The sequence below is a fragment of the Gobius niger genome, assembly GCF_951799975.1.
Source record: "Gobius niger genome assembly, chromosome: 10".
Taxonomy (NCBI): Eukaryota; Metazoa; Chordata; class Actinopteri; order Gobiiformes; family Gobiidae; genus Gobius; species Gobius niger.
The window spans coordinates 4,959,670-4,970,085 of record NC_136861.1 but is presented as its reverse complement, the minus strand read 5'-3'; the positions used below and the strand labels follow the sequence as shown (position 1 = coordinate 4,970,085).

General features: G+C 41.2%; 1 protein-coding gene across 1 annotated transcript; it reads right to left on the bottom strand.

Moving 5' to 3' along the window:
- Positions 1–3,656: 3,656 nt before the first annotated feature.
- On the bottom strand, positions 3,657–10,354 carry tbc1d17 (TBC1 domain family, member 17). The gene is made up of 6 exons (XM_079564605.1): positions 10,259–10,354; positions 9,359–9,458; positions 7,811–7,908; positions 7,397–7,513; positions 5,247–5,333; positions 3,657–3,862 (listed from the first exon to the last, which is right to left on the bottom strand). The coding sequence occupies exons 1-6, from the start codon at positions 10,343–10,345 to the stop codon at positions 3,719–3,721; spliced, it is 633 nt and encodes a 210-aa protein (XP_079420731.1). The 5' UTR covers positions 10,346–10,354; the 3' UTR covers positions 3,657–3,718.
- Positions 10,355–10,416: the final 62 nt, after the last annotated feature.

Genomic DNA, 10,416 nt, shown 5'->3' with positions numbered 1-10,416 from the left:
AACAAAAATTCAACAAAATTGTGACAAAACTCAACAAAAAAAAAGACAAAAATTTGACAAAAAAGAAAAAAAAAAGACATTAAAAAGGTGACACAACACAGCAACAATGCGAGGAAAAAGATCAGTTTTGTGGGTCTTAGCCTCAAATGAGGTGTTACACAGGCCTATATAACAGCCAAAGAGGACAGTAGGCATTTGGTTTAGGCAGGTAGAGGTTAATTACGAGGTGCTGAGGGACAAAATTTACCCCAAAAATGCTTTTTCTGTGCATGTTTCCTACTTATTAATATTGCCTGCAGTTCGCAAACTATCCACCAGGGGGTGCTGCAGCACCCTCAGCACCCTGGGGCCTTGATATCGGGTATAAAAATATCCTATACTGAACAGATACCAGCTTTGGCTCAAAACATAACTTTTACCACCTAAATATATGGGCATGCATTGTATCATTTTAAAGAGCAGAACCAGAGGAAGCTAACCGCATCAGTACGCTAAAGCTAGCAGGAGCTAACGCTAATGCTAACGAAAGCTTGATCTGTAACATCATGACAATAAAATACTATTGATCTTAAAATGGAGAAAAGAGTCAATTAAATGTTTCACTCAGAGAAAGAGAGAGAAACGCTTTTAACTTCTTCCCACCCGCCTGAACCAAATGCATTCTGTCCTCTTCAGCTGTTATATAGGCCTGTGTAACACCTCATTTGAAAGCTAAGACCCACAAAACTGATCTTTTTCCTCGTGTTATTGCTGTGTTGTGTCACCTTTTCTATGTTTTTTTTCTTTTCTTTTTTTTCCATTTTTGTCACATTTTTGTTTAATTTTTGTCACATTTTTGTTACATTTTTGTTGAATTTTTGTCACTTTTTTGTTGAGTTTTTGTCACATTTTTGTTGAATTTTTGTCACATTTTGTAGCGTTTACATTCTTGTTTTCTTCACTTTTTGTGGCTATTTTGGTGCTTTTTTCCCCAAGAAGCTTTTTGATTAGGGTAAAGCCAAACTGGAGAAAATGGGATCCGTTCAGGTAAGAAAGTTGGTATCGGTAAATATCGGATATCGGCAGACACTCAAATCCCAGTATCGGCAGCAAAAAAGCTGGATCGGCGCATCTCTACTTAGAACCTTAGAACTAGATTAAAAACTAAATAAACGTTTGCGGCTAATGCTAACGGCTATAGGAGAAATACATGATAAAAAAGTAGCCAACTTGCTAACTGTGGGCGGACGTTCGGATCCCGCTTCTTTTTATTTGTACGTGATTAACCCAGGGACAGGAAACAGTTACGAGCACACAGGAAGTTAGTGTCACTTTTCTTTTAGCCTGGACGGCAGACGCCATTTTGAGAACTTTAAAAAAAAAAAAAAATGTAATTCTCAAATGCCAAAGCGACGGGTCCTTTTTTTTTTTACATCACAGTGAAACTCATTCACAGGAAAGAACCGTCACTTTGACTTAAAATCAATTCATAAATATAAACGTATTGCAAGTTTCTTTAAGGCGAGACGCTGCCGGTGAAAAAAGAACAACTGTGGAGAAATCACTGTGAAACTTCTGCTGGGTCACTGACATTAATATGAGGGGGGAATGTACTGCAGGTTTTTTATGTTTTCATATAAAAATAAGGCATTTTATGAGTAAAAATGGACAAAATGACTGACACACTGCAAAAAGTCAAATGAAATAAGTGGAGTTTTGTTGAAATAAGTCTTTGATTTGAGTACCAGTGTTATTGAGGATGGGACGAATTTCCCTACAGGGGTTAATAAAGTATAACTTAAAGGGACGATATGGAGTTTAAGAATGTTAAAATGAAGTATTTTCCTCCCCCTACATCAGGGCTCGGCAAGTTTGCGTCACAGAGGGACGATTTTCATCATTGCCAAAACACTGAGGGCCGAACCTCACCATTGTAGCCTAAAGAAAGAACCATTTTGTGCAAATGCCAATGTTTTACATCAGTGGTACTAAAGTGGTCCGGCTCCGAGACCACTTTAGTATCTTATAAAACATTGTATTTTTATTGAACAAGACATAGACCCTCGTGGGGCCACGGCTCAAAAGACACTTAAGATTTTTGGAAAAAGAAGCAGAAAAAAATATGAATGTATGGTTATTTCAAGGCTCTTTTTTGGAGTGTTTTTTGACAATGGGGTTAAAAAATGCTGTAAACTTTGTGTGAACGAATAAAAACATCGAAAATCCCTAAGATTCCGGTTTAATCAGCTCTAACATGGTGGTTCTGGAGGCTCCGTCTGCGCTGTAGGTTCAGCCCATTGTTTCAAACGTTTGCCTGTCCGTAAATCTCCTCCTCTTCACTGTCTTTAGAAAATAATGCACGTATTTCGACGTCGTATTTCCTCCTGCCTTTTCGCGCTGTATTGATAAGAAGTGCTGTGTCCGGAAACCGAACACGCATGTGGCTAATAATCATATGTAAACAAAGATGCGCCGCTTTTACACAATGAATCCTGATCTTTCGACAGTTTCACTCAAATAAATAATAACTGTAAAGTCACAGCGAGTCACTGAGAGTCATTGGCCTCAAGTCCAAGTTAAGTCTCGAGTCTCCCATCTCTGGTAAATACTGTTTAAAGTGGCGCTAGCCCGCAGCTAGCTTTGCCCGTTAGCCGGTTAGCTGCTTCTTCGTGATTCCTTTAGTGTGTATTGGTGACTCCGACCCGGTGCAGGGAAAGTTGCAATTGTGGTTTTCTGGCCAGAGACACCAGGGGGCGATGAAAGACCCTCCCAATGATCCCATTAACACTTGTATCACCCCCAGAAGAACGACGGAGAGGATTTATTAAGGTAAACAAGTTACTCAGCATTAAGGCTAACCCGAATGAACGACAAAATGACTTATTCCAGATTTCTTTTTGCAGTGTATTTTGAGCGACAAATCTAAATACTGGGCAGAGCCGGGTTTATAGTTTTATTTAGTTACAAAGGTTCAGAGGGATTTTGGATCTTGTTTAGTTTTTGAATAAGTTATTTAAATGTGAAACGATCACAGTGAGACTAAAGGATGTTTTCACCTGCAGCGTCTCGTGTTTTTAGTGAGTGTTTTCTGAGGGTTAGGGCTGGTCCTGGAGCGTCAGGTTCTTCTGTACATGTATCTGAGAGCCTCAGGTTCTTCTGTACATGTATCTGAGAGCCTCAGGTTCTTCTGTACATGTATCTGGGAGCCTCAGGTTCTTCTGTACATGTATCTGAGAGCCTCAGGTTCTTCTGTACATGTATCTGGGAGCCTCAGGTTCTTCTGTACATGTATCTGAGAGCCTCAGGTTCTTCTGTACATGTATCTGGGAGCCTCAGGTTCTTCTGTACATGTATCTGGGAGCCTCAGGTTCTTCTGTACATGTATCTGGGAGCCTCAGGTTCTTCTGTACATGTATCTGAGAGCCTCAGGTTCTTCTGTACATGTATCTGAGAGCCTCAGGTTCTTCTGTACATGTATCTGGGAGCCTCAGGTTCTTCTGTACATGTATCTGGGAGCCTCAGGTTCTTCTGTACATGTATCTGAGAGCCTCAGGTTCTTCTGTACATGTATCTGGGAGCCTCAGGTTCTTCTGTACATGTATCTGAGAGCCTCAGGTTCTTCTGTACATGTATCTGGGAGCCTCAGGTTCTTCTGTACATGTATGTGGAGCGTCAGGTTCTTCTGTACATGTATCTGGAGCGTCAGGTTCTTCTGTCTATCTGGGGGTCGTCCCGGTGGTTATGAGTGGTTGCTCTGGGGCGTGGTGGGGGGGGCGTCCTGCAGGAGGCGCTCGCCCTCGCTGCCCTCCGAGTCGGGGCTGCTGTCGGAGCTCGGGGCCGGGACGCACAAACCCAGAACCTCCTGCACCTTCACCGGCAAATCCTTCAGGAAACACACACGGTCACAGGGATTTAAGCACCAAATTATAATCATTTGTGTCTCCATAAAATATTTAAAGTAAGCCTTCATTGTGTGATGGAAAAGAATAATTTGATGATTAAAGGGATATTTCAGGATTTTTGACATAGGGCCTCATTTCCTAGTTATCCAGAGTGTCGCTGATTTCTGGAGATATATATATATATATTTTTAATTCATGCAGTTCTTATGTTTGAAGAGTTTCGTGGCGCTAGGCTAATGCAAGGCTAGTGCATGTCTATGGTATCAGCTAGCCTGCATTAAAAACAGTGTGACCCGCTCCACAGAGCACCTGAGGCAAATCACTTATAACACCAGACTAACCATATAAATGTCTTAACTCCCGCCTGAACCGAGAGCATTTTCTCCAGTTCAGCTTTACCCAAATCCTGTAGCCCAGTGTAACACCTCATTTGAAAGCTAAGACCTACAAAACTAAATTGATCTTTTTCCTCACATCATCACTTTTTCGATTTTTTTTGTCGATTTTTTGTCACTTTTTCGTCAAATTATTCAAATTTTTTTGTCAAATTCTTATCACTTTTTCGTCCATTTTTTGTCACTTTTTCATCAATTTTTTGTCACTTTTTCGTCCATTTTTCGTCCATTTTTCCTCAATTTTTCGTATTTTTTTTTTCACTTTTTTGTTAATTTTTTGTCCATATTTGTCATTTTTTTGTACATTTTTTGTACATTTTTCGTCCATTTTTTGTCACTTTTTTGTCACTTTTTTCACATTTTCATCATTGTTTTCGTCTCAGTTTTGTTGCTATTTTCACACCTTTTTTCCAGAAGCTTTTGGATTGGGGTAAAGCTGGAGAAAATGTGCTCGGTTCAGGTGGGAGTTAAGGGGTTAATATCAGAAAAGACTTACGAAAGAAAATGTGGAGTAAAAGTCATATTTAGATGTTTAGAACAAGCCTTGTAGTCGGCTCTACAGCGGGTCTTACCCCCCACCTGAACCGAGCGCATTTTCTCCAGTTTGGCTTTACCCAAATCTAAAAGCTTGAAAAAAAAGCATCAGTGTTGAAAATGAGGAAGAACATGCAACAAAAAAGAGACTAAAGAGCGACAAAAATAGACGCATACACGACAAAAACACCTCAACAATGTGACAAAAACCCGCCGACAACCGAAGACAAAGTTAAACAATTACACTGTTGCTCTCCAGTCAAGAGGCTTTTAGATTTGGGTAAAGCCGAACTGGAGAAAATGTGCTCAGTTCAGGTGCACCTTCACAGAAAAACAGCAGCTCTTTATTTTAATCACGGCTTCAAAATTTTCCATCAAAGCTAAAAAACTGAGAATTTTGGTTGACTGTGGCGCCCCCTATGGACGGGAGAAGTACCTTGCATGCGGCGAGCTGGAGGTAAATGGCTTCTGCTCCACAGATGACGCTGTGCAGGTCCAGCTTCATGGTCAGCTCGTTTATGTGCTGGAACAAATCACTTCAACGTTAGAACCACATGGATACCTTCACTTAAAACAGAGAAAACCATAAAACAAAACAAGAAATACTCTCCCATGATGCTAACATGCTGAACTTCAAAATGTTAAAGGGGGGGTATTATGCAAAATTGACTTTTTCAAGCTTTCCATCATGTTGTTATGTCATTCCCTCATTAAAAACATGCCTGAAGTGTTGCCTTGGCACATTCACGTATTTTTGAGTAATCTGTAAAAACTCTGATGGCGGCCATTTTAGGGATAGGTTTGGCTGAGTCCTCCTAGGAACGCCCCCACCTCCTGGAGACGCCTCCGAGCTTTCGTCACCAGCCGAGTAACCAACCACTGCTCCTCAGCAGAACCCCCTCCCCACTGATGCCACAGACAGCGTGTGGAGGGGGCGTGTCGGAAAGGCTCAGAGGTTCTTAAAGAGACAGAGGCCTATTTCAAGACATTCACTGCAGCCATTTTGAGAGAGACATTTTATACAAGGCAGTTATTCTAATTTACTGCATTTACAGACCAACAGAAGGTTTGGTCGTCATTGTAGTGTGATATAGACTGGTGCTATGTGACTGAAAAAAGCATAACACCCCCTCTTTAAGAAAAACTCAGATTGAACCTGATTATAATGAAACAACAGACGAATAAGGAGGGTCTTTATAAAGAGTCATTCTGCATTTCTTACTCTCGCAGCCGCTTCTCATCTACACGTCAGATCTAAGGTCTTAATTCTATAATACAAGATATTTCAAATGATGAATTGGTGCAGCACGTTCACAACACGGCATATCTTACTTTTATATCTTATTTTATTTTTCCGTTTGCACTCGCTGTTTAGCACCTGCCTTGATAAATGCCCTAAACGTGCACTCACACCTGACATCATTTGAGAAAAGCTCTTGATGCCCCGAAGGGTAGAGGGTTTTAGAAGATTTTAGGCCCGACCCGGGGCCGAGATATCACGCATGACACTCGGGTTTGGGTCGGACTCAATGGCCGCTGGCTGCTCTGCTTTATGACCACGACACTGGGGGCCGCCATTGCTCCGCCATTGCTGTAGTACCTCCATATCGCCACTAGTCCTCCATTGAAAAGTGTTGGAGTTTAGACACGTTAAAAACAACTTTAACGCCTGGTTTCAATTTTTTCAACACTAGACTAGGCTCGATCTTCCTCCTGAGATAACGCTGGGTTTGTCACAATTAAGAAACCAGGCTGGTTTAGTGAGAAGAATTTTAGAAATCTCATACTTAATGAGGCTCGGACTGTTAGCATTGGAGCTGCGCGAGCTACACGTCACGCAAGTGCCGAGTCTACAGTGAAGATCCCGCCCTTATGCCCTTTTTAGGAACATGCTTCGTCAGAGCTGGGGAGGGGGAGTCTGTAAATCCGCCATGAATTCCCCAAGGCCGTGGTCATTATGGTAAACGGGGAGGAGTGAGCAGAAGACGTCCATTATTTTTACAGTCTATGGTCGGGCTTCAAGATTTTTTTATTTTTTACAATTTTTATTACTGTCATTATAATCTCAAATAAAACTCTAAGCTATAGGCTATTGGATACAAAATATGATTAGACCTATTCCTGCAGCGTTGCAGAAGCGTGGCCAGGCACCTTTGATACCAGCGCTACACAGAGAACATCACTGTTCACTCTTTCTCTCCGGACAGCGTTTAACTTGGATAAATCAGCAGTTTGGTTCCTGTTCGTAAGTAAAAGGAGCTTTTGCAAATGCAGCGTGATGTTTATGAACGAGGAGGAGGAGGAGAGAGAGATGGAAAGAGGAGAGACGTGCAAACTTCTTCGCCTGCCCAGGTTTGTGCGTAACGCTGCTGCGTGCACGTACCACACATGGCGCGCTTCTCTCAGTGCTGCTGAAATGACCGGCCGTGCATTAAATAAATAATCATTACATTGGGTTCTTTCCGGGCTCGAGCCGTCAATTCAAGTTAATTGCTTGGGTCGGGTCAGGCTTGATGTTTTGGGCCCGATCTGAGCTCTACTGAAGGGCCATGTGACTGGGCTGTTATTGGCTGAACCAGGACTGACTTTGAGGATGGTGTTGAAGTCGTGGTCGGAGCCGATGAGCTCTCCTCTCTGAGAATCCAGGATGGAGCAGGCCACCAGCAGATGGAAGTTCTCACAGGGCAGACGCGTCCACATGACCTGCACACACACAAACACACATGAGGGTCCGCTGTCCGCATGTGGTCACTTCTCACTTCACCACATTTGGAGCTGTAGGAATATATTTGCAGAGGCTAAACACTAAAAACATATTTGGTTGTTTGCCATGACTGAGGGCACGCACAAAGACCAGACAGATACGCATGAACTCGTCTAAGCTCAGGTAAGAACAGATCTCAGTGTGTCAGAACGGTGGCCTGTTCCTTTAAGAGGTATTTAACGTCTGATTTGTGTGATAATATATTGTTGTAAACCCTCCTAAAGATCAGCACTGACCTCCCACAGCGTGAGGATGTCTTCGAAGGAGAACTCTCTCTTGAACCAGATCAGGAGCCATCGGAAACAGAAGCAGAGCGAGCCGCTGTCCTGGGAGTCTGCACAGAGGTCACACATGAACTCATGCTCGTCTAATGATTAAGGAGGCACCGATACCACTGTTTCCAAAACCGATACGAGTACTTTGATTTAAGTACTTTCCGATACCGAATACTGATACGAGTACAAGCATTTTCTTCAACAGACTGACTTCTTCACAGCAGATTGGTTTGTAATTAGTTAATTTACTCATTTACATTTCCTTAAGTAAAGTCGGCGACACTTTTAAGAGCAGTTATATTAGAATTGTACAGATGCCATTTTATTTATTTACATTTTCATTCCTCTGTCCATCACAGACAGAACAGCCCATGTCCTAAAGCTCCTCAATGCTTGTGCTTTATTCATTTATGTATTTGTATTTAACAATAGCATTGAGATGTGACTTATTACTGCAGATAAATGGTCTCTTTTCTTACTTCAGCTCCGTGTGGATTTTCTCGTGTGTTTATAGTAACTTATCCAGTATCTTCAGCATTTTCATTGTTTTATTGCAGCTCATTTCGCTCAATATAAACATGTTGTATTTCTTTATTTTGGATTTGTTTTGGACTTTTTAGTCGTTGGGTTAGTTTTTCAGATGAATAAACCCCTGAGCAAAAAATAGAGACAGAATCGCCAGAGCTGTTAGCCGCGCGTTAGCGGCTAGATTAGCAACATTAGCATCATTAGCCTGTATGTTGTAAACGCTGCAGCACTAACAACATTAGCTCTGGTTAAATCCAGCACAGACTCTGGTTTAGGGAGTGTCGTCTGTAATAAAGTCAGCTCTATGCGGAATATTGGATTTACACTAAACTATTCTCCAGTTTGTTATTGTTTTCTCTCCTCAGTGGAGCTGCTCCTGTGGTGGTGGAGTACGAGTATGAGTACAAGCATGTGGTATCGGCCCGATATCCGATAGTGGTATCGGTGCGTCCCTACCTGTGTTAATTTTGACAACATATTTTAATTTAGTTTTAGTCTTAGTCTTTTGACGAAAATGTAATTCGATTTTAGTCTAGTTTTAGTCAAAAAAATATCTTCAATTTTAGTCTAGTTTTAGTCGACTAAAATTGCAAGTAAATTTAGTCGACTAAATTTAAGACGACTTTGCATTGATAATATTCATTATAATCATATTTAATCTTGTTCCTCTGCTTCATGGAGCTGCTCCACATGATAAAGCTCAGAGCTGATCCTTTGGCAAAGAATTTACATGATCTGAGGCTCTTTCAGACGCTCAATAGAAGTTTGGATGATTTTAGTCTCTCCTTTTCTTATTTTAGTCGACTAAAATATCTGGACATTTTAGTCATAGTTTTCGTCTCATGAGAAACTTTTAATTTAGTTTTTGTCCAATTTTAGTCGTCAAAAATATCACTTTGACTAAAATTAAGACTAAATATTTTAGTCGACGAAATTAACACTGATCCCTACTAATTATCTTTGATAAAGCGACAGACGGACCGAGGAAGTCGCAGAGCTCGGGGTCGAGCGCCCGCAGCAGCAGACTGAGCTGGAGCAGCTGCTTCTTCATGGCCTCCTGGGACTCCTCGAAGTTCTGATGCTGAAAAGACAGAGCACGACGGTGAGACACTGCAGGTGAATAGGGGAGAAAATGTATATTTACAGATATCAATTTGAAACTTGCTGTAGATTAACTGGCATAAATGTGAGAAAAAAATACATGGCAAGTTTTCTGTCATTTTATCTTTTCATATAAGAACAAGGTGTTTTATGCATAAAAATGCCCCAAATTTCCCATCTTTTCTGCGACGAAATCTGAATAATAATGGATAGAGCTACATTCAAATTTATGGTTTCATTTTATTGATGAATGCGTTGCCAAGGCTTTTTCAGAGCGGATTTTGGATTTGTTGTTTAGTTTTAAAATAAGCTGTTTTTTAGTGGAAAATTTTGTAAAAATGTAATTTTCGCCTTATTTTTTGACATTCAAAACTCAATAAATGGAGTTTAGGGAATAAATAATAAAAAATCCCTCTGAAAAAATCTTCCAAATATTGTTCAGTCCAAGGCTGGAAAATGTGAAGTCTTTAGGTCCGACTGACGTGGACATAGTGTCGCCACAATGACAGAAAAATGTGTTTTAAGAAAAAGGCCCTTGAAATTGCGTTCTCCCATATAAGTCTATGGGGGAACATTGAATCAGCGCAATATTTAAACATGTTATTGTGAAGATTAGGCATATTTTCTGTTTCCGGGTGAAAGCTTATATGTTCAGAGACCAATTTGGCCCAAAACCTGAAAACTGAAAAAAATTAGTTTTGCCTGTCGTGTCTCCCCTTAACAGGTTTTCTACTTGTTCTTATTATTTTTGAAGAATATACAAAGGCAAAACAGTCTCACCACGAGCTCCATGAAGCCAGTGAGACACCAGAAAGACTCCACCTCGTTCTGAGTGACGAACAGCAGAGGAGCCAGCAGGTCGCTCATGCCCTGGACGTATCCTGCACACACGAGAGTGAACTCACTGACCGAACATGTGGGAACACTGAGGGGCCGCG

Coding starts and splice junctions, on each gene's coding strand:
- tbc1d17 (XM_079564605.1), bottom strand. CDS start 10,345: ATGAGCGACCTGCTGGCTCCTCTGCTGTTCGTCACTCAGAACGAGGTG. Junction 9,459..10,258: donor CTGGCTTCATGGAGCTCGTG/GTGAGACTGTTT, acceptor CTGTCTTTTCAG/CATCAGAACTTCGAGGAGTC. Junction 7,909..9,358: donor CGAGCTCTGCGACTTCCTCG/GTCCGTCTGTCG, acceptor ACCTCTGTGCAG/ACTCCCAGGACAGCGGCTCG.